The sequence below is a fragment of the Astatotilapia calliptera genome, chromosome 16 (genome assembly GCF_964374335.1).
Source record: "Astatotilapia calliptera chromosome 16, fAstCal68.1, whole genome shotgun sequence".
Taxonomy (NCBI): domain Eukaryota; kingdom Metazoa; phylum Chordata; class Actinopteri; order Cichliformes; family Cichlidae; genus Astatotilapia; species Astatotilapia calliptera.
The window spans coordinates 29504434-29527691 of record NC_137437.1 but is presented as its reverse complement, the minus strand read 5'-3'; the positions used below and the strand labels follow the sequence as shown (position 1 = coordinate 29527691).

Here is a 23258-nt window from a genome sequence, read left to right as displayed (position 1 = left end):
CAACCCAAACGTCCCAGAAAGACAGATGAACTGAAATTTCTGCAGGATAAAAACCTGTCACTCCTGCTGTTCCTAAAGATCTACAAGAGTTTAGTCTTTAAGAGTTCTTCCTGCTGTGTGTTCAGAAAAGACATGAAAAGTACATTTTGTGTTTATTCTGACTTGGACAACTTTTTGAGGCATCCTGGTAATATGAAGGGTTCAAACAGCAGTAATAAATCAGCAGGATTTAACAGTCGCCACGTTTTCCCCCTTTCACAGACAAGCTTAAGTCTCATGGAAAATGATCCTCCAGGTATTTATGGCTCGTGCCACAGCTCAGATCTTCAAAGGTCATCAAGTGTTATAATTAATTATAAAGGAGTCAAAGTCCTGTTTCTTCAAAACATCAAATGATTAAAAAAAATGTTTTCCATAAACAGGATAAATTATAAAGTGCTGTTAAGAATTGGCTGGCTTTCAGATTGTAGTTAATGAGGTGCAGTAAATTACAATGAATTTTCTTTTTTAAAAGGACGGTTTTCTGACTTAAAAGTACTCGTCCCCTCCATGAGTGACTTCTGTTCCGTGTTTGGGGGTTAAACATCAACATCATGTACAGAACACATTCAAAATAAAGTCCAGTGTTCCCTTTGGGTGCAGTGAGGAGTTACAGCAGTCTCTGTGTTGAAGGCATGTTTGTTTTAACTGGACGGTGTAGAAACTGTTCCTGGCTGCATGTGGTGTCGTTCTTCGTGAAAAGCTCGCTGGATGTTCAGAGCATTTGAGAGGCTGCACGTCACTCAAGATGACCGCAGGCTGGATCGAGCAGTCGCCAGTCCCGTCTTCACTGTACTCCACAATCATGTTCCCCCCAAAATGTGGCTCCACACAGTTTAAAGTTACTGCGAGTGACCTGTGAGGCGAACAGAAACGAGTCTAAGAGAGCAAACAAACACTGACAGACTTTTGTTTTCTGGAAGCAAAGCAGTTAGTTTAAAGAAAAGGATTAAAACTAAACGTGGACTCAAAGGAGCTCTGTGGGACACTTAGCATCTTAGCTGCAGATTTAGAAGTTAAAGCACAAACCTCTTAGCGATCTGCAATCTCCTGATTTCCACACGTTTTAAAAAGTCATAGAAACAATTGCGGTTTACCAGCAGGAAAAACAGAGCATTGTGAGAATGTATACCTCCATCAAGGCTAAAGCTGGGACAGGAAGTGAGTTCCTGAATACCACCTGAAAGTATATGTAGATCTATCTGTAAACAAATGAAGCCAGCGTTTTAACTTTGACCTATCTTGTTTTAGAAAAGAATCCTAAAAGACTTCCTTGGTAGAGGCATACAAGAATAACTGCAGTCGCATGCCCACACACAACCAGGCTGGTCTGACTCAGATTTAATTTATCTGAAATGTAGGTTTTGCAAAAAAAAAACCCAACTTTGTCAAAGACTCTAAAACCTTCTAACACAAATAAAAAAAACAACAGAATGTGAAGAATTAACCGCTAAGACATTACGTACGAGACGACTGTGGTGTTGTATTGCAAGAATATCAGGTGAAATTGAAATGTACTGTCATGTAATACCACTAAGAACCACAGGGTGGTGCAGTGAGCCAGTGTAGCACGTAATTCCTGTTAACATGACAGAAAAAGATTTATGGAAATTCAGTTGTAGCGTTGTTTCCTCACATTCTGTTTACAACTTTAGGAAGGATTAAAAGTATCATTAATTTGACCTATTTTGCTTCAACTTATTTCATGTTATGCAGGCTGTTTTAAACAGTCAGTGTCACACAGTTTTTTCTATTCTTTGATCTCTATGATGTCAGAGAGATGGAAAATCAGAAGCTCTGCTCACTTGTTGTTCAACCATTCTGCTTATAAGGACAGCCAGTAGGAAGGCAGTTGGCTTAAAGGGGGAGGGGCTAAAACAGCTTGTTGTCCAAGCATGAGCTAGAGAAGGATTACTTTGAACCAAGAATCATGCAAAGCTGCTCTAGCAGAATAAATATGAACAGAACAGTTCCGCCTTAAATTAGTTTCTAACGAGTGAGGACATCTGCGTCGGTTAAAGCCGTGAACACACCGTGTTAGTAAAGCCTTTAATATGTAAACATGCCCCAAGTCGAAACTCAAGTGTCACACACGGCATGCAGCGGCAAATGTCGGACCTTAGTGGTCCACTCTGCTGGGGGGAGGGCTGGGATGGACCCCCCAGGGTCCGCCGTTCATATTCTTTCCTAAACCTGTTGTCAGTAAGTGAGGAGATTGTGAGTGAGTGAGGGGGAAATTCTCCAACAATGAAACAGTTAACAGCTGAAGTCACTTCCTGCATGCAGTGGCTTACCGCTGCCGTTGTAGCAGGGCTCTGTGGTCTCCCAGTTCATGGCTTTCTGGACGGCCTTCTTCCAGCGAGCGAAGCGGTACTCGCTCTCTGTTTGTGACGAGGAAACAAGTGTAAGTCATGTCGTCATAGTAACATCCACCAAATGCAGCAAATTACACCTAAAAGTCACTGAGTGGAAAACACTGAGATTACAGATTCAGTCAAAACTGATTTAAAGCTGAAGCTGTGTAAAAATAATAAGCTACACAAATATTTCTAAGATATTCACATTTGATGCCATTGCAAAGCAAAGACCACAAAACAGCACAGAGTGACACTGTTTTGAATTTTACTGCCCAGCAAATAACAAAAGAACATTTACATTACTTGAAAAATAAACACATCTGAATATATCTGCTAATTTTAAAGCTGATGGTAAAATAAGGAACATTTTCTCTGCACAAAGAAAAACACCATCATGCGCCTGAAGGGGGGAGGAGCCAGCCAATCAACCATCAGTTATGTTGACTCTTGCAGCATGTTGCTGTCACAGGATAAAAAACAACTTTAAGTTCACTTTAATCTATTAAATGGGAAATTAATGTTTTACACAGTGTTTTATTTCACTGTAAATGTTTAACAGCATCTGGACAAACAGAAACAACGGCTGACACTGTAAATTCTAAATTACATAGTGCTGCATAACATTAACCAAAACTCGAGGCCATCCTGCTCTGTGTTCTATTATCTGCTGTATGTCCTGTGTCATGTATGTCATATGATCCCATTGCAAGCTTTTCACTCTCACAGTCTTACCCTCAGGGTTTATCTGAGGCTCGTATCTCTCAGATGTGACATGTGGGAGCTGACCGGGACTCAGGCTCCATACGCCTACGCCCTCTGCTGCCCCCGCCGCCATGGCTACACCAAGAGCTGTGGTCTCGGACATGGTGGGTCGAACTGGAGCAACGTAAGACGGACGGTTAGAGAGTGACAGAGAGACATGTTCCCCCTGAGAGCGATCAGGCTCATCACTTCCTGTATTCTGGTTGCTATTTAAATGCAAAAATTCTTCATTTTCATAATATTTTTGGTGAAATCTTCAAGTCAGTGATTTGTTTTTTAAATTTCTTTAAAAGTTAGTTGCAGGAAGTCATCAGGTTGACATCAGCCATGTTGTATTTTCAAAATAAAAGCTTCCATGTAGTTTGAGGACTTCAGCCAGACTTTTTAAAGAGTCATTTTCTTTAAAATAAAATCTTCTAGTCAGCTATTGGAAATTAACTAGGTACTTTGACACCTAAGTTACAGAAATTAAAGCAGAACATAGGCAAATGTTCAAACAAAACCAAAAAACCTTTAGTGCTACACTGGTTTTTAATATATCTTCAGTTCATGAGGTCATGTTGTGGTTTTGTAAAATGTTCAAACTACTCAGGGGAGTAGTGCTGCTGTTTTTGTTTTTTTGTGTGTTACTAGTCAGATCTATCATCCAGATAGTGCCTGATTGTTTTTTCAAAAGTGCAGACTGTGAGTAAAGAATAATCTTTACCATCAGACAGTGAGGACATTTTGTCTTTTCTACATGTGACTAAACTTGTCACAGTGAACCAAACGGTCATTAGAGTCTCTAGTAAAGTCTCTAACAATCAAAAGGAGCAGCTGTTCAGCTTTGATGGGAAACATCTTACAGGTGATAAAATCATCCACTTACACAATGCTGGCAAAGTATTCTAATGAACAGGAAGATATGTGCGTGTAAAGTCAATTCATGTTTAACTGGTTAGCACAGGTACATTTCTGCCTTTACCTTCGACCTGTATATCAAAGTGTTTGTTTTAAATGGGTCAAATATCAGAATGGACAGTTTAAGGTTAAGGTTCAGCCTCGTGTCACCAGTTCCTCGATTTTAAAACACAGAGTTACTCTGAGTGTGTGTGCGTTTAGTAGTCGTACCTACAGGGATGCAGAGGATGTCGGCCTGCAGCTGCATCAGTAATCTGTTTGACGTCATCCCTCCGTCCACCTTAAGCTGCGTCAGAGGGACCCCGCTGTCCTGATTCATTGCATCAAGAATCTAACACACACACACGCACACACACTTCAATTCAACTACGATGAAACCCGTCTCTAACCCCTCTTTATTAACTCTTGTTGCATCTGAAATTCAGCCTAGCTGAAATACTACCATGCTCTGATATAGTGTTCAGTAAGCAAACCTGTATGTATCATAAACTCACGTTACACCTATGTGATCAATGCTTAGTGATAGCCCGGTTACACTCTTGTGTATCTTCTCGTTCTAGAGATGAGAAGAGGAGGCTCACCTCTCTGGTCTGGAAGCAGACGGCCTCCAGAGCAGCGAATGCCAAGTGGTTCCTGTTGGTGAACTGTGTGAGCCCACAGATGATGCTGCAAAACAGAGAAAGCAAAACTTTAATACTTTAATACAGAGACCAAACATTAAACTGTTCCACATTTACTACTGTGTTATTGGGCAGCACAGCAGAGCTCTGTCATGTTTTTGTGGCCTTGTGTTTTGTGTTTTTTTGTCATTGAATAGATATAGAATCACATGATCTTAAAACAACCTCTCCCCACATGTTCATACTTTGACACAGATTTTAAAAAAGTAAAAAGCAGACTGCTAATCTGATTGCTAAACACCGGATTTACATCAGAAGGAGCAAAAGCTTCATTTAAGGTTTTAAAAAGAGTCCAAATGTGCATCCTCCAAACTCTGTTAATGTGTCTTTTGAGGAACTGAAATTGAATGTGAATATACTAAATGTCTTTAAATATCGAGCAGCTGAGATGTTTTGTAGAAGCTCATCTCCATAAGTCACTTAACAGATCCTGACAAAAAAGCCCACCTGTTCGATTACCAGTGAGGGTGTCATCTCAGAGTTTATAATCAGCTTCCATCCTGTTTATTATTAATGCTGAGTGCACAAAATGTGGGTTTGGATTTTCCTACATTAGCTTTGGGGTTCCTCAGGGCTCAGCACCAGGCTCATAGCTGATCTTTTAACACATGCACTGTTATACATAGAAATATAGCCATTTCAACAAGCGTTCAAGCATAAAGGATTTCCTCAGTTTAGAATGAGCCTGGGCCGACTCGCTCACCCTCTTGCGCTGGGCTCCCAGTAGGGGGCGTAGAGCCCCGAAAAAGCTGGCACGAAGTAACAGCCGTACGACGTTCCTACTGCCGCTGCCAGTTTCTCTGAAAGAGAGGACAACAGGAGACGGAAGCAGACGTGATATTCAAGCACAAACCCCAGCGCCGAGTCCTGAATGTAATCAATGGTGAAGTGCACGTACCGATCTCTGAGGACGACTGCACCATCCCCATGTTGTCCTTCAACCATCGTACCACTGCTCCTGCTATGGCCACCGACCCCTGCAGGAAACAAGAAAAAAATAAGCAGATCCCAAAAATCAGACCAGAGCACAGACAGCCGTCACCGATCATAGTTATTTAATAGAGGCCACCACACACCTCGAGGGCATAGCAGGCCGGCTCGTCTTTTCCCAGTTTGTAGGCAACTGTGGTGAGCAGGCCGTGGTCTGAGATCACAGGCTGACAGATCACATGAAAATTATTACTGAGAGGGTGAAATATTTCTCACTAAAATTGTTATAGCAATAACTACAGTGGGGCAAAAAAGTATTTAGTCAGCCACCGATTGTGCAAGTTCCCCCACCTAAAATGATGACAGAGGTCAGTAATTTGCACCAGAGGTACACTTCAACTGTGAGAGACAGAATGTGAAAAAAAATCCATGAATCCACATGGTAGGATTTGTAAAGAATTTATTCGTAAATCAGGGTGGAAAATAAGTATTTGGTCAATAACAAAAATACAACTCAATACTTTGTAACATAACCTTTGTTGGCAATAACAGAGGTCAAACGTTTACTATAGGTCTTTACCAGGTTTGCACACACAGTAGCTGGTATTTTGGCCCATTCCTCCATGCAGATCTTCTCGAGAGCAGTGATGTTTTGGGGCTGTCGCCGAGCAACATGGACTTTCAACTCCCGCCACAGATTTTCTATGGGGTTGAGGTCTGGAGACTGGCTAGGCCACTCCAGGACTTTCAAATGCTTCTTACGGAGCCACTCCTTTGTTGCCCGGGCGGTGTGTTTTGGATCATTGTCATGTTGGAAGACCCAGCCTCGTTTCATCTTCAAAGTTTTCACTGATGGAAGGAGGTTTTGGCTCCAAATCTCACGATACATGGCCCCATTCATTCTGTCCTTAACACGGATCAGTCGTCCTGTCCCCTTGGCAGAAAAACAGCCCCATAGCATGATGTTTCCACCCCCATGCTTCACAGTAGGTATGGTGTTCTTGGGATGCAACTCAGTATTCTTCTTCCTCCAAACACGACGAGTTGAGTTTATACCAAAAAGTTCTACTTTGGTTTCATCTGACCACATGACATTCTCCCAATCCTCTGCTGTATCATCCATGTGCTCTCTGGCAAACTTCAGACGGGCCTGGACATGCACTGGCTTCAGCAGCGGAACACGTCTGGCACTGCGGGATGTGATTCCCTGCCGTTGTAGTGTGTTACTGATGGTGACCTTTGTTACTTTGGTCCCAGCTCTCTGCAGGTCATTCACCAGGTCCCCCCGTGTGGTTCTGGGATCTTTGCTCACCGTTCTCATGATCATTTTGACCCCACGGGATGAGATCTTGCGTGGAGCCCCAGATCGAGGGAGATTATCAGTGGTCTTGTATGTCTTCCATTTTCTGATGATTGCTCCCACAGTTGATTTTTTCACACCAAGCTGCTTGCCTATTGTAGATTCACTCTTCCCAGTCTGGTGCAGGTCTACAATACTTTTCCTGGTGTCCTTCGAAAGCTCTTTGGTCTTGGCCATGGCGGAGTTTGGAGTCTGACTGTTTGAGGCTGTGGACAGGTGTCTTTTATACAGATGATGAGTTCAAACAGGTGCCATTCATACAGGTAACGAGTGGGGGACAGAAAAGCTTCTTACAGAAGACGTTACAGGTCTGTGAGAGCCAGAGATTTTCCTTGTTTGAGGTGACCAAATACTTATTTTCCACCCTGATTTACGAATAAATTCTTTACAAAGCCTACCATGTGGATTCATGGATTTTTTTTTCACATTCTGTCTCTCACAGTTGAAGTGTACCTCTGGTGCAAATTACTGACCTCTGTCATCATTTTAAGTGGGGGAACTTGCACAATCGGTGGCTGACTAAATACTTTTTTGCCCCACTGTATATATTTTAAAAACAACATCTTACCTTGGTGCCTGTGTTTCTGAGCAGGAAGCAGCCAGTCCCATACCTTTACATGAGAATAAAACAGAAGCGTTAGACACGCGATTGGTTTATTGGTGACGTTAACTCATCTACAGTGTGGGTGCGCTGGTGTTTTGATTTTTGATATTCGCCACACTTAACAGATTTGCATAGTCCTCATGAGGAGGACAGAGAGCCTGTAGTGTCACATTTTAGCAGGTTTACAGCCAACCTGGGTATATTTGTTTTACGTTTCATGTCCACTTCCACTCGCTGGTTAGATTTAGAGAAAGCAGGTGGTTTGGGTTAAAACACACCTTAGCAACAGGAACAGAAATCGGGGGACAAAAATAAAGAAATGAGTACTCTTTCTGACTCCAATCAAGCACCTTTCTTGGGTTAGTTACTGTGACTTCTATCTCACAGAGTTGGTGAATCAGGAGGTGGGGAGATTACTCAGTTGATTGAGCAGGCACTGAGCGATGATTAAATCCACTGACTTAGCGTTTTGTTATAAACTGATAGATTTGTATGTTAACTGCTACAGTTTACTAAGTACTACCTTTCTTTAGAGTGAAAATAGCGACTTTACAATTTACTGAAACACAGTAGAGACACATTTGAAGAGAACTCAATCGTATCAGTGTAGTGCAATTTAACCCAGTCCACATATCCCTATGATGATATTTATTAACAGCCTCAAATGTCATGTAATGTATTTTGTCAAGTTGAAAAAACACAATCTCTGTATTGAACATAGAAAAACAATGAATTGACGTCACCGTGATAAAGAAGGGAGCAGAGTGCTTACGTGTTTTTGGCCTGGCCTTCGTTGAAGCACATCTGACCAACCAGAGCAGCCGACTGGTCACCGAGACACTGACAGATCAAGTAGGACGTGTAAACAGTCATAGATGAGTGGATACAACCGCAAACATATCTGCTTCACCCTGGAAGCTCCAACCCAGCAGTTAACATAATTTTAAACCCACAGCCAGAAAATGACCTTTTGAAAAGGGGACCTTCCATATGCTACAGTGTGTTTCTGATCTACCCCACTAAACTACATAGTGATATGACCATTAAAATGTACCCAGGATGCACTTTTTAAGTTTCAAGGGAATTATGAGAAAACAGATCAAACAACCAGGATACCAATGCTTGTTTCTGTTCCTCTACTCTACAGAGATGAAACTGCTGCAGCTCATTCAAACTACGACAGACCTCAGATGATGCTGATGCTCAGAGACGGTTATTTTCCTTTTAAATTGATTTGGTTGCAGCTTAAATGTGTTTTGCAGCCCTGAACTGGTCTTGCTGACGTCTCCTGTACTTATGCAGCTAGTTCAGACCCGCCCACGTGTACTTGGCGGGCCTGAACTGTGAAAGAGAGTGTGAAGATACCGCTTTTGCTTGGCTTCATTACATACAAAACAAATCAGCTGATTCTGAGGTGTCACAGAGCAGATTTTTCATTGGTCGAGCGAAATGGTCTCTACTCAGAAAAAAAAAAGTGGGAGGGAGCCATGCGTTGCTCCAGCACAGCGACAGCCTCGCAGCGGAACACAGACAGATGTGACTCATTAAACAAAGTTGCATAAGAGGGAAAAGCTCTTACCCCTGAAATTGGAACTCCTGCAAGTGAGCCGGATTTCTGGTTAGGAGACAGAAATGTGGACATGTTTAGATTCTGGATAAATGACCGCTGAGCTCAGTGCGACACAAAGAATGATATGAAAACCTTTAGGATGAAGCAGGAGGCCGTTTGCTGTGCAGGGAATCAGACTCGTGGCCCTGTAGCCAAGTATGCATCACACTGAGTTATCAGTGGTAATTACAGTTTAATAAAAGCTCCACAAGCGTCAAAGTGAGCATAGGATACTTTTATTATTTTAACCTAACTGAACCCTTTCTAGTTTTATCAGAACTGATTATTTATTCATTAATTCCAGTCATTAAAGAGGTCGGTCCTGCATGGAAAGATACATGTAGAGGCAAAAAAAGAAAAAGAAAAATGATCCGATCAATGAGGCAGAGAGAGAGAAACAAACAGCTGCTTCAGCTGATCTCTGGACCTCAGTCCATAGAGCACGTTGCATAAAAAAGCTTCGACATTAAAGTCAATGATGTTGTCGGGAGATGAGATAAGAGCCGCACGGCTTCTTATCAGGATGTTTATCAGGGAGAGGCCACAGAATGGGATTTTAAACAACTCAATGAACTCCTACCTACACTCCACAAATATACTATATACACACACACATGCAGAAAATATTTCTGTGTTGTGATTCACAACACACATGTAACACGTGCATTTGCACAGAAAAAAAAACTATTACTGATGAGGAGTCCATGGGCCATGGACGAGGTGCCTGCACCCCTGAAGGGCCATGGACAGGGTTTAAAATGGACCTCTGCAAGTGTGTAATTACACAAGCGGTCCAAATATATAGAAGAAATACTGCGTTACCTTATCTAAACAGTTTGTGCTCTGGGAGCTTTTTGGAGTATTTTATTCCAACTTTGTTTTATTGATTTCAGCAATGACATACAAAGTTAGCAACAGCAAAGTCAATCTTGATTTCAGAACAGTGGTATGTCCATTATACCCTCCAACCCCCCAACCCGAATTCTCCCCCTACCAGGTCCACACTAGACAAGACACCGCAGAGAACCAGTCTCTGCCCACACACACAAAAAAAACAACAAAAAACCAAAACAACAACATCTCAGGACCCATACACATAACACGCATAACCCCCAAAAAACAACAACAACCACAACCCCCCCGCCCCGCAACCAAACAAACAAAAACAAACAAAGCAAAAACAGAGAAAACAAAAGCAGAGAAAGGACCAAACAAAAGGAAAAACAAATAGATAAGGTATAAATAAGATAAAAAAATAAAAAAAAACACATTATAATGTAGCTTCGCTCAGTTCACTTCAGACTCAGGAAGTAAAGTAATGGTGTCCACCAGCAAGAGAAATGATTTCCAGATTTTGTTAAATTCCCTAATAGAACCTTTTAGAGAGAATCTAAGTTTTTCCAGCTTTAAGTTAAAGAGTACATCTCTCACCCAATGATCATGAGTTGGGGGGTGGGGAAGCTTCCACTTCAACAGAATAAGCCTCCGAGCCAGTAAAGCGGTAAAGGCTAGGGCCTGTTTGAGGGGACCAGATAAGTTCAAGTCGGGAGGAATGCCAAAAATTGCGGAGAGTGGGTTAGGAGGGACAGTCTGGCCATATGCTTGGCTAAGTGTGTCGAATATATTCCTCCAAAATGCACTCAGTTTCGAACAAGACCAAAACATGTGGACATGGTTGGCAGGCGATAGTCCGCATCTGCTACAGGCATCACTAATGGTTGGATAGATTTTAGATAATTCTGCGTTTGTATAGTGTACTTTATAGACCACCTTGCACTGAATCAGAGCATGACAAGCACAAATTGAGGACGAGTGAATCAATTTCAAAGCAGAATCCCACTGCTGTTCTGGCAGGGTTGTCTGTAGCTTTTCCTCCTATCTCAGCTTAATATGAGAAATGGATTTGGGGACCAAAGCATCTAGTATTTTATACAAGGCTGATATCAGTCTGTTTTGATGAGGGTTCGTCTGCAGGATGATATCCAGATTTGTTTCTGGAGGCCGATTGGGAAAGTGAGGGAACTGCGTTTTTACAAAATTTCTAGCCTGAAGATAACGAAAAAAGTTGGAATTAGGCAGGTTGTATTTAGACGATAGGTCAGCAAAAGATAGAAAGGTGTCCTGACTGTACAAGTCCTTAACAGTCCTAAGTCCGTTATCTTTCCAACTCCTAAAGGCCGCATCAGTGTTTGAAGGTGCAAAATTACAATTTTTTGATAAAGGCGTTAGCAAAGACGGTCCAAGTAGCCCGAAGTATTTTCTGAACTGTCGCCAAATAGTTACCGTTTCCTTAGCTATTGGATTATCCCCAACAAGGGTTGGAGAAAAAGGGAGTGGTGAGCTGAGTATTGATGATAATGAGTAACAGCTAGATGCAGTTTCCATTTGTACCCAGGCTGGTGCAGGGGGGTCGTTATGAACCCAATGTAAAAGTTTTTGTATGTTAGCTGCCCAATAGTAGTGTCTAAAATTGGGCAGACCAAGACCGCCGTCAGTTTTAGAGGACTGAAGAATAGACTTGCGAATTCTAGCTTGTTTCCCTCCCCATATGAAATGTGACAGAATCTTTTCTAACTTGTCAAAAAATGCCTTGGTAAGAAGAATCGGGACATGTTGAAAAAGATACAAGAATTTTGGGAGGACACTCATCTTTATCAGGTTAACTCTCCCTGCCACTGACAATGGTAGAGAAGTCCAACAGTCACAATCTTTCCCAACATTTTCTAGTAGGGATAGAAAATTCTCCCTCATCATTTTACATATAGAAGAGGAAATAAAAACCCCCAAATATCTAAATCCGGTTTCTGTCCACTTAAAAGGCACTATTGAGTGGGGAAGAGCTCTGGCCAGGGAATTGAGGGGTTGCAACTCGCTTTTTTGATAATTGAGCTTATATCCTGACAGTGTACCATATTGGTCCAGTATGTCAAAAAGTACCGGGAATGAGTTTAGAGGGTCAGAAATGTACAGGAGCAAATCATCTGCATAAAGGGAGAGATTGTGGGTCACACCGAACCTTGTAATGCCTTTAAATCTATCCTCTGAACGCAGCCATATTGCAAGAGGCTCGATAGCAATGGCGAATAGGAGGGGTGAGAGAGGGCACCCTTGCCTAGTGCCCCTCTCAAGTGGAAAAGGCAAAGACAAGTTGTTGTTAGTACGAATACAGGTGGATGGCGAGGAATATAGTAGCTTAACCCAGAGAATAAAGTCAGCCCCTAAGCCAAACCTATCCATCACCTCATAGAGGAAGCTCCACTCAACGCGGTCGAAAGCTTTCTCCGCGTCAAGAGATACCACAACCTCTGGAATTGAGTTGCACGATGTATGGATAATATTCAAGAGGCGTCTTGAATTGTCATATGAGTGCCTGCCGGCCATAAATCCCGTCTGGTCAGAGGCGATAATTTGTGGCAGAACACGTTGTAGCCTAAGTGCGAGGATTTTAGATAGTATTTTAAAATCAATATTTAAAAGAGAAATTGGTCTGTAACTGCTAACCAAGCCATATAGGTTTAGTTGGAAATGTAGGAATGCACCTTCAGAAGTCCAGCATGGTGACATTTATCCTTTATATGGAAAGAGGTTAAAAACACTAATTAATATGATTTATGTAGGAAAAATATCTACTGAATTAATTTAAATGTAATTAATTTAAAAAATGTAGGATTGGATGAAGTCATGCATGCATCTGGATGTATGGAAAAAACTGTGCAGCATAAATCCATCAGAATAATAAACGTTCAGCTGGAAATCTTCAGCAGACCTTCACTATCTACACTGTCTGTACATTATCACCTCTCCTGATGCTTCTTATCAAGTTTTATAGCCATTACAGTAATAACAACATTTAACGAGACCATTCACCAGAAATATTTATGGTTCGTGTCGGTATCAGGTTGCACAGATTTCACATATCTCTTCTTTGAGTTGTAGAGGGAAAAAAAAGGTTGTTTCAGGTTTGTGACCTCAAAACACAAATGGTGTCACAGAAACAAACACACAGCGTGCTGTGAGGCGTATCTGAGCTCACCATCCAGCCGTATATCTCAGACGAGCTTCTGACGCTGGGCAGGATTTCCATCGGGATGTCAAAGTACCTGAAAGGAGCATAGCAGGAGTCTGTCATGAGGTTGTAGGTTCATAATAAAAACAAACACAAAGGCACTTATAGTTTTTCTTTTTTTTTGATGAGGTCTTTGTTCTATTTTCTGTCCTGTTGTTCTGTGTTTTAATCCCCAGATTGCTGCAGATGAGGAAGAACAGACAACAAAGGAGAAAGTGGCAACAATGTGACTTTAAAAATGTAGCTTTTCACACGAGGTTTCTTTAAACTTTAAATATAAATCAAATCAATTAAAAACAAGGCAGACATTGATCGGATGCCAAGTTAAGCCCGTCCAGCCCGTCTCCAAGGGCAACCTGCAGCCTCAATGTAGGGGGCAACGAGGATTGGCCTGGGCAAACCACAAGCAATCAAAAGCAAACTACATGAGAGCTCCTCACCAGTACAGGAAGGATGTCCGGTGTAAAATCTTTTACAATCGAATATATGACTCCGATTATTTCGATACTGGGATGGTTAAGTCTGCATGAAGGCACGTGAGCCACTTTAGCAACCTCTAAGCAGAGCAGCAAGATGAAGAAGAAGAAGAATCATGACTGAAATTAAATCTGGAGGAGTTCGACAAAACGGAGCTAAAACAGAGTGTTTGTTTCTCTCTCACTAAAGCTGGGGAGCTGACTCTGAATAATCAGGTGAAGACCAGTCCATTCTTTCTGTGCTTTTATGACTCAAAAGAAATAAAATGTATTGGTGCAGCATTTTTTCCACTGCTTCAAAGCTCAGCCAACTGCATAAAACAAAAGATGGCTCATTAACTCCCTGAATGGGAAGTGAATGAGCTTTTACTGGAGTGTGCAAACAGATACGCAGACGATAACCTTAAATGCTTTATTCTGTGTGTGACAATTAAGCAGCAACCTCCATGGCTAAAACATGAAACCAAAAACTGCAGTTCCTTTAGCCGCCACTTGAGACTGCATTAAAAACATAGTCCATCCCCAAAACATCCAATTTTACAGCAGAAATAAAGACATAACATATGCATCACTCATCTGTTTAAGTTGCAATAAAGTTTGCATTATTAGGGGTGTGGCGTCTCTGACTGACAGATTTATGGCGACACAGGTAGCTGTAGCTGCTAGCTCTTTGCTAGGCTTCACCCGGCCTGAACTAGACCTCTGTTCTGTGTTTGTGCTGTTGGAGCCTTTTATTACCTAATATTTAATTCAGATGAATTCAGTTGTTATTTAATGTTATTAACACTAATTGGTTGGCTCTCTGATGCTCTTATATAGTTTGTTTGCTAACCTAGCTAGCTAGCATTAGCCAATAACACAGCTTTTCAGGCCCTTCGTGCAAATATGGTCACTCTGGCTCCACAATCCAACATGGCAGTGGCCAAAACATTTGGATAGGCTGTGGCACCCATCCTTTATATACAGTCTATAGTGTACAGGGTATAGTGTGAATCACCTGCAGAGTTCAGGATCCCAGTCCATGGTGTGAATGTTGAAGAGCATGGTGCGACTGGCGTTTGAAACGTCTGTACAGTGGACCCCGCCGTTCTTTCCCCCTGTTAGACACTGGGGGGTGGAGGGGTGGGGGTGTTAAAAGAACAAATCACACACTCATGACAGAGAGGTACAGGTTCAGGTCTTACCCAGATGATCCAGGAGTCCACCGTGCCAAACATGGCACGCTGGCTCAGGAAAGCCTCATGCACCTCGTCCACGTTGTCCAGCAGCCATCGCAGCTTCACTGCACTGAAGTAAGTGCTGATGGGAAGGCCTGTTTTATGCTGTGGAGATTAAGAATAGAAACAGAGATCAGAAAGATATTTCAACAAAGAAAGCAAGAGTCCTGCCTTCTTTCAGATTTCTGATTCAAAGTAGATAACAAAGTCACTACTACACCCCCAAGTGTTCCTCTGACCCACACAACTTGCCCTGATTAAGTTGTTACCAATTTCTTATCAATCATCTCTCACCCTGAGGTGGTTCTTGTTTCTTCCCGGAGCTTTGTTAATGAGCCTCTCTACCGTCGACTGAGTACGAAGGTCCAGCCAAACTAAACACAAAGCAGGAGAGGAGAAAGATTCAAACACGGGAACCCAAAACATTGGCATTAGTTTTGTGAGAAAACAGCAACCTCAATATGTAGTTGTAGATCTAAGCTTCATAAAGACTAACTCTTTAATCAGAGGCCAGGCGGTCTCAGCGTAATGAATAAAAACTGAGCAATCAGGAAACATTTTCCTCAGTTTCTAAAGAAATGGCAGGAATGACGAGGACCAGCTGAAGTTTGAGACAACACAAGAACTTTGTTTAACTAATCACGCTCCTTACAGCCCTCTGACCTGATCTTCATTTAAATTCTGTGGTTAAACCTCAAAGAGGATCCAAGGCAACAGAGCTCCAGGTCTTTTTCAGGATGGATGAGAAATGAGACTCACAGCTCAGCGTTCCCAGGGTTTGTTTGAATGGGCATGGGCATAATCCCAACTCTAATTTTACCTTCTTTATTTTTCATCTTTCTGGAAGAACAAGGCCATCCACAATGTATTAGTGAACAATGTCCTTGCTTTTATTTTGAAAGATTGGTCACTATTAACCAGCTAAACTTGAGTCCTTCCTGTCTAAGGTTTCAATGTGTGATATTTTATTATATATACTTCTACTAGCCAGGCTGCTGGTGCAGCTGTGTGGTCGTTTTCACACATGAACTCTGGAGCACGCTGTGGAACCAAGTCGGGATTTTCCCCAGTTGAGCTTCATCACACAAAGCACAGCAGGAAAGTAAAATGCCGCTTTGAAAATACAACTTTTGCTAGAGTGAATCCCGCAGGAGGCAAAACAGGAGACCGTGTGGACTTTGTATGAGCAAACCAGCACGTTAACTTCTGTTTAATTTTCAACCTAACTTGGATATCGTTAGCTTCATAGCATAATTGCCTAAGTCATTTGACTAAGTCAATGACTTAGGCACTTATGCTATGAAGCTAACGATATGGGAGTTCTGCACCTCTGTCTGATGATGCTGTGGTGCATTTTTTGAAAATGGCTAACATTAATCTGAGAGCCCGACTTAAACTTCAAATTATTGCAAACTGCAAATAGATAGTAAATTATCCCAAACAGAGCATATCAATAAGATAGCTGCTAAAAACAGTTTGAAATCAGGTTATATCATCAGACCCACTAATAACACCAAAAACCAGGAAAACTGGATTTAACAACATCTGTCTGTCAGCTTCTGGTCACAGCGACAAACTGACACAATGAATTTGGACTTATTTTTACTACCATTCTACACATTGTCATTGTTGTCATGGCAAAAAGTGATTGCTGGTATTTAGATTGAAGAGATTTGTTCCTGTTAAAAGGGAGTTTTCCCTCCCCACTGTTACCATGTGCGTGCTCACAGCGGGTGGTATGATTGTAGGGGGTTTCTCTGTGAGGTCTTTACCTCACAATATAGAGAGATTGAGGCAACTGCTGTGGTGATTTGGTGTTATATGAAGAAAAGTGAACTGAATTTATTTTATATATGACTCCATTGTAAATCCTGTTAACTGCAGGTTATTTTCCAGCATGAACGGGGATATTAGACATAAAAAAGCCACATAAAAACATCTGCGTTCACTTTTTGGCCCAAAACCTGATTAAATAATATGAAGGTGACACACCTTTTGAAGAAAATTGCTTTGCGGTGCCTTTTCTCCTGCTGTGAGAAGTTAAGCACTAACATTTTGTTAAAAAAAAAAAAAACTTTGCTAGCTTTTGTTGGCTGTTCATAGCTCAAGCAGTGCTCTGATCAGTGAACAGCTGACACAACACCCCCCAGTCGAATCAGGGGACTGAAGAGCTCGCTGATAAACTGGCTTTTTAAACTGAAAGCCTGTGTGAGTGGGAGTGGCTGCTGCTGGATCACAGCTCTGATGGTTTTTGGCGGGGCAGGAACAGACACGACACAGGATGCTTCAACCTGATGTAATCAAGTCATGCCCCGAGTCGTTTCCCACATTACACAATCCACTTTTTTTACAGCTCGGTGAGTCTGACACCGATGTAGAAATCCAAAAATACTGATGCTGACGCTCTCACCGATGGCGTTGTAGAGCGGCTCGCCGGTGTCTTTGTCCCAAACCAGGGTCGTCTCTCTCTGATTGGTCACTCCCACCGCTGAAAACAAAAAAAAGGATAAATTTCAATGAATTTGCCCCGATGCCCTCATTTTCTACCCCGTCTTCCACCGTCAGCGTCCTACCTTTGATGTTGGAGACGTCGATGTTGAGCTTGCAGAGCTTCTCACAGGTCCTCTCAATGCACTCGTGAACAGACTGCATGATCTCCCGCGGGTCCTCCTCCACCCATCTGGCCAACACGCAAACACACAGAAAACACACGCGTGCATGTTTAAAACCCGTTTGAAATCTGCGACAGATGAAGTTTTGAGACTTTTCAGGATGTGAAAATCCAGAGTGCTTCAAATTTTTATGAAAAACATGATAATCAAGATCAAATTAAAATCTGGGAAGCCTATTTACTGCTTTTATAGACCAATAGAAGCATTTTAAAAACTATGATCTGGCACACCAGCCAGACCCAAGCCAATGCAGTGGTTTAACAAAGGGAGTTATCCACTTCACTCTGGATGAGTTGTAGTTTTCTGATTTTTTACTCAGACCTGTAAAGACATTGTTATAACTGTCTAACCTGTAGACGTGCATGTTAGAACTTCTTCTGACAGAAATCCTTAATTTTTTCTACATTTTAAGGTTGTAAAAAGCCGACTTCATTAACAGAGAAAAAGTCTCGCTTGTAGATGTTTCCATGGTTCCACGGCCCGAATGATCACCTGCAGCTTTGTGAGATTTGCATTCAGGAAGAAAACACCTTAAGTTTACAGCCTGCTGTAATTTCTGTCTGGGTGTTCTGGATCTGCAGTACAGCCGGTCAGTCTGTCTCTTGTACCGGGTCACACATGCCAGCTTGTTAGGAACAAAAATGAAATAAAACCTGGACCTTAGACTCAGTTTGTTACATATCAAATAAAGTTACGTGATTAAAAGGTGGTTAAACTGTAACTTAGTAGCCTGTTAAAAAGACACCAGAGGAGGGGGGAGGTGCTGCTGTTACAAGCTTTACAGTTCTATCAACACATATCTGTGCAACTGCGAAAGACTCCTATATAAAGCAAGAGTTAAAATTCAGAAGAAAGAATATTAACAGGTTTGAGCTATTTTCATTGGGTTATATTATATTGGTAAGTGAAAATATGTGAATCAAAGTGATAAACAGTGGCGGTCCGAATGAGATTTTGAAGGATAAGAAACCTGCCGGTCTGCTGACTACAAAGGAAACTCAATGTGACTGCAGGAAGAAGCTTTAGCCTCTATATGGATGAGCAGGTAAACTTAACTGCTATCACATCAAAAAAGTCAGCCAGTGCATTACTGAAAACCAGTATGTGGATGAGACAGAGGTGTTTCAGAGAAGTGGGCAGGAAGTGATGTGGACAGACTTTTTTATTTTTCAACTGTTAGGCATGCAGGTGGAAATATCTGCTGTTAACAAACATGCCCTGCTATCAGACATGCAGGTGAAATAAAATGGACAACAGCTCAAAGGATAATCTGTGAACTACTCCCAGAGAAAGACAAGCTGAAGCTTTTACAGTGGCCCCCGCAGTCCCCTGACCGCAGCGTTGCCAAAAATGAATGGAAGTGTGTTTACTTTGTGCCACGGTGCCTTTCAACAACGGCTTGCAGCTTTCTCAAGAACATTCAAACTGCACATCCCCAAAGAAACCAACATTTAAAAAAATGAAACATAAAAACTAAACTCCTGTATTTCTGCTCTTTATCTTCAGCGTGTGCACATATTTGATTGAAGGCCCAGTGTGATGAATCTCTGTGATTAGTTTCTCTCCTCTGCTCTCTGCTTCACAGCTGAATGAGTAACATTTGATCAAAGGACAGCGTTTTTATCATCAGCTTCCTGATGGCATTGTTTTTTTTGTTTTACCAGCTTCGGCCTCAGTAGACAACTGAGCCGTCACCTGAAAACTGGACTCCTGTGAGTGCACAAAGACTTGAAGTGCAAAGCATCCTGTTATTCCACCAACTATTCAAGCAACACGGATCTCAGGCTGGGTGTGCAGAGATAATAAATACTGCACATAGGTGTGCAATCTGTTGCACCAGGACAATATGGTGGATACACACAGTGTCTAATTGTGATAATTTGAAGTTCGAGTCACTCACCCCTCTTTGGGGAAACTCTGGTTGATCTCTACTTGGTGGTGACTGATCAGTTCAGCTGTTTTTGCGTTGAACACCTGCAGAGAAACACAGCTCATTAGAAGCAGGAACAGAAATATTAAAAGCTTCATTTAATTAGGGAGCAAATTAAAGCTGCCACAGTTTAATTTTTCCAGTTATGTTTTTCCTTCCACCCACTGAGGAGTGGAAAGACGATATTGATCACTGGCTCGATCGCCTCTGGGTGCTGCCAGAGTATTGTAGAGAAGAAGGGAATTAACACGAGGCAGGACTTTCCCTGTCACCTGCAGTCAGACAGAAGTCAGCGTTTCTTCTGATTAAGTAATAGGATAAAGCTCCGTGCAGCACCACCCTCCTCTCACCGTGCGTTCACTCAGCTACAGGAAATCCTTGTTACGCTTTTAGGACATGTGATCCAAGAGTAGTTTCAACCCTAAAGTCTAAACTTTAGACTTCCTGACTTACTTTACACTGGAAATCTAACAGGAACAAACTAAGCCTGTAAAAAGAGAGAGCATTGATGCAAGGAGGATGTCTGATGTCATCTTAGTTCAGTTGCACCATCAGTGTTAAAAGTCTGAATCATCACGCTTACTGAAAACTGATGAGAACTGAACTCAGTCTGAACTTGTTTTTTTTTACCTGCTCCCAAAAAAAAATGTGACCTCACAAATACTGATCGTACGGGGCTACGCTCACTGATTCAAAAACTAATAAGCATATAAAACAACATCCTCTGCACCCACAGACCCAATCTGTGACAAATACACAAATAAAACAATAAAGCTGCTTCTCTTCTGAGTTCCTCATCTTGATTTCAACTCCACTGTCAGCTGCTGACTCTAGGGCTGATTCTCAATCATCCACCCACAGCTTAGACATGTATTCTGCCCTTCTGACTGTTAATGACACCTCAAAAAAAGGAAGGGAACGCTGGATCATCAGAGCATAACTAAAAGTCAGGTAAACGTCAGGGATATCAAAGTCTCCAGGTCTTCTTCTTCTCTTTTTGGCTGCGCTCCTCTGGGGTCGCCAAAGCAGATAACCTCCCTCCATCTCACCCCATCCCTCACCCAACCCTCAGCATCTGTGAACCTCCTCTTCCTCCTTTCCCTCTTCCGCACACATCCAAACATCTCAGCCCTCCCTCTCTAATTTTGCCTCCAAACTGCTCACCCTGAGCGCTCCATCTCATGTACTCATTTCTAAACTCGCGTCCAGTTGGGAAGCCGATTGTTTGCCGTGTCTCCAGGCACAGTGTCAGGAGCGTGGAGTAGACCCAGCAGCAGGGATGGTATCTGCTTATTAATGCGAGGCGGATCAGGAGGAGTACTGCCAGAGTCAGAGGCATGTCTCTGATTGAGATATCAGATACTCTGTGAGGGTCACATGGGGGCATTTTAGTGGGACTTGTGCTCACAGCCTGGCTGGCATTTTCCAGAGAACACCAGAACTGGCAGGTCCACCACTGATGCTCTCTTCTCTTCACAGACGAGAGCAGGTTCACAGAGTCTGGAGACACCGTGGCGAGCGTTATGCTGCCTGTAACATCATCCAGCATGACCAGCCTGGCAGTGAGTCAGTGATGGTCTGGGGAGGCGTATCCTTGGAGGGTCACGCAGGCCTCCACGTGCTAGCCAACAGCACCCTGACTTCTGTTACATGCCAGGTTCTCAGACCTCCTGTTTGTGCAGGGCAATCCCTGGCTTCATGTACCCGGAGTGTGCAGGCAGTTCCTGGATGATGGAGGCGCTGATGCCTTTGTCTCACATTCTCCAGACCTGAATCCAACTGAGACCCTCTAGGATGTTATGAATCTATGTTCTGGAGTAACACCATGACGGAGGACCACAAAGTAGCAAATGCAACACCGTAAAGACGCAGTAAAGTTTGTTTTTATGAGATCATTACACATGTATACACAAACGAAGGCTCTGTGACAATTTTGCAGTCGATCCGCAGCCAAATGATCAAGAGTCAAAATCAGGCGTTAGGTTAAAGTTTTACTGCTGCTCAGAACGACCGTTATGTCAGCTGATGATGACACAGGAAAGGCCTTTATTTTCAGAGAGTTCAGCACCTGTGGACGTTTAAATCTCAAGCACCAAAAAGAAATTCATTTATGATTCATTTATGAGTAGAAGCTCTTACGTGTCAGAAAAACCCACAAATCTGAATTTCTCTCTGTGCACTCCAACAGCACTTTTACCTCCTCTGAGCCCCTCACTGCTCATGCTCTGTGCCAAAGCTCGATTTTCCAGCTGACCTGGTTGAGGAAGTCCAAATTTGTTCAAAGTGATCATTCAGCTGGACTGATTTTAGCTCTTTGTAGATGCACCTGAACCCCATCCAAAGCAGGTGGAAGCTACAGGTCAGTGTGCTGCTCCAGTCCACTGGTTGCTTTTTCTATTTAAATCTCTGTTTAAATAGAATCATCGTGATGTTCAAGCTCGTTTCTGAGCCGAGCACAACACAGACATAAGTCACGTGGTGATTTGCACTTCATCCACGATTACAGCTGTTTGGCCAAAGCCTCTGAGCACAGGACAGAGTCTCCGTAGTCTGCTGTCCCAGCTGCTCCCGGGCCCTGAACACAACATGAAAACAGCGAAACTTCACTAAAACTCACCAGAAACCTCGTGGAGCTCGTGCCCTGATCAATAGCAGCAACCAGCGGGTCCATTTTTATTCTCTTCTTCTTTAAAACGAGTGTTAAACACAGCCGGTGAATCTCTGCTTTAATCTAACACGACTCCTCGGTGAGGTGGAGAAGGACAGCTGTGCACACTGACACAGACCTCCTCCTACGCGATCACCGGAACCGGCCCGCAGCGAGCGCAGTCTCCGATTGGCTGCTCGCTCAGAAGGCGTTGGTCACACTCCGACCAATCAGCTGTGAGGGTCAAGTTCACCCAAAACAAACAACAACAAAAACAAAAAACAAAAAAAAAACGAAGACACATAAAACCAAAAGTAACTAAAAATAATAGATAACGGAATTTTAAAACATCTGGATCTTATTCAAAAATGCAAAAAAAAACACATTAAAAAACAAAAAATTAATATCAAATATCATTAAAAAAAAGTTCTACATAACAGAAACATCTTTAAACATCTCCAAATAATAATAATAAAAACAATAAAGTAAATATTTAAAAAATAATAAATTTGGGGCAGATAACCTTCACAGTTGAACCCTCAGACATGGCCTTCATGTCTGTACAGGCGCTGTGGAGAGCATCCTCACACAGAACATGACATCGTGGTTTGGGAACAGCTGTGTGAAGGACCAAAAAGCTCTCCAGAGAGTGATCCGTACAGCAGAACGCTGCTGCAGGATTGCTCTCCCCCCGCTTCAGGACACCTACACCAGGAGATGCCGGACTAGAGCAGCGCAGATACTGAAGGACCCGTCCCATCCTGGCAACAAACTGTTCCAACTTCTGCAATCTGGTAGAAGGTTCCGCATCTTCCGGGCAAGGACAGAGAGACTCAAGAGGAGCTTCTATCCCCAAGCCATCCGTGCCGAAACACACACACCCGCCCTCTCACATCATCTATAACTGACTGAGACAGGACTCTTCCAGACACTCTAAACCAAGGCACAATGTACATTTCAATTCCTTTAATTTTAAATATGTTTATATTGTCTATCCTGTAAAATAGTC

General features: G+C 42.5%; 1 protein-coding gene across 2 annotated transcripts; it reads right to left on the bottom strand.

Annotated features, from left to right (window-relative positions):
* Nucleotides 1-140: 140 nt before the first annotated feature.
* LOC113007633 (glycerol kinase-like) lies at nt 141-22408 on the bottom strand. Of its 2 annotated transcripts, XM_026144354.2 has the most exons (20): nt 22220-22408; nt 19573-19646; nt 17574-17680; nt 17411-17488; nt 15295-15374; nt 14968-15105; nt 14781-14890; nt 13275-13341; nt 9212-9247; nt 8405-8472; nt 7597-7639; nt 5815-5895; nt 5637-5715; nt 5442-5538; nt 4640-4724; nt 4269-4389; nt 3129-3272; nt 2334-2420; nt 2158-2232; nt 141-895 (listed from the first exon to the last, which is right to left on the bottom strand). In XM_026144354.2, exons 1-19 carry the CDS (start codon nt 22271-22273, stop codon nt 2159-2161), a joined length of 1623 nt encoding a protein of 540 aa, XP_026000139.1. In that variant the 5' UTR covers nt 22274-22408; the 3' UTR covers nt 141-895; nt 2158. The 2 variants fall into 2 exon arrangements, with proteins under 2 accessions (XP_026000139.1, XP_026000140.1); XM_026144355.2 differs by lacking the exon at nt 2158-2232.
* Nucleotides 22409-23258: the final 850 nt, after the last annotated feature.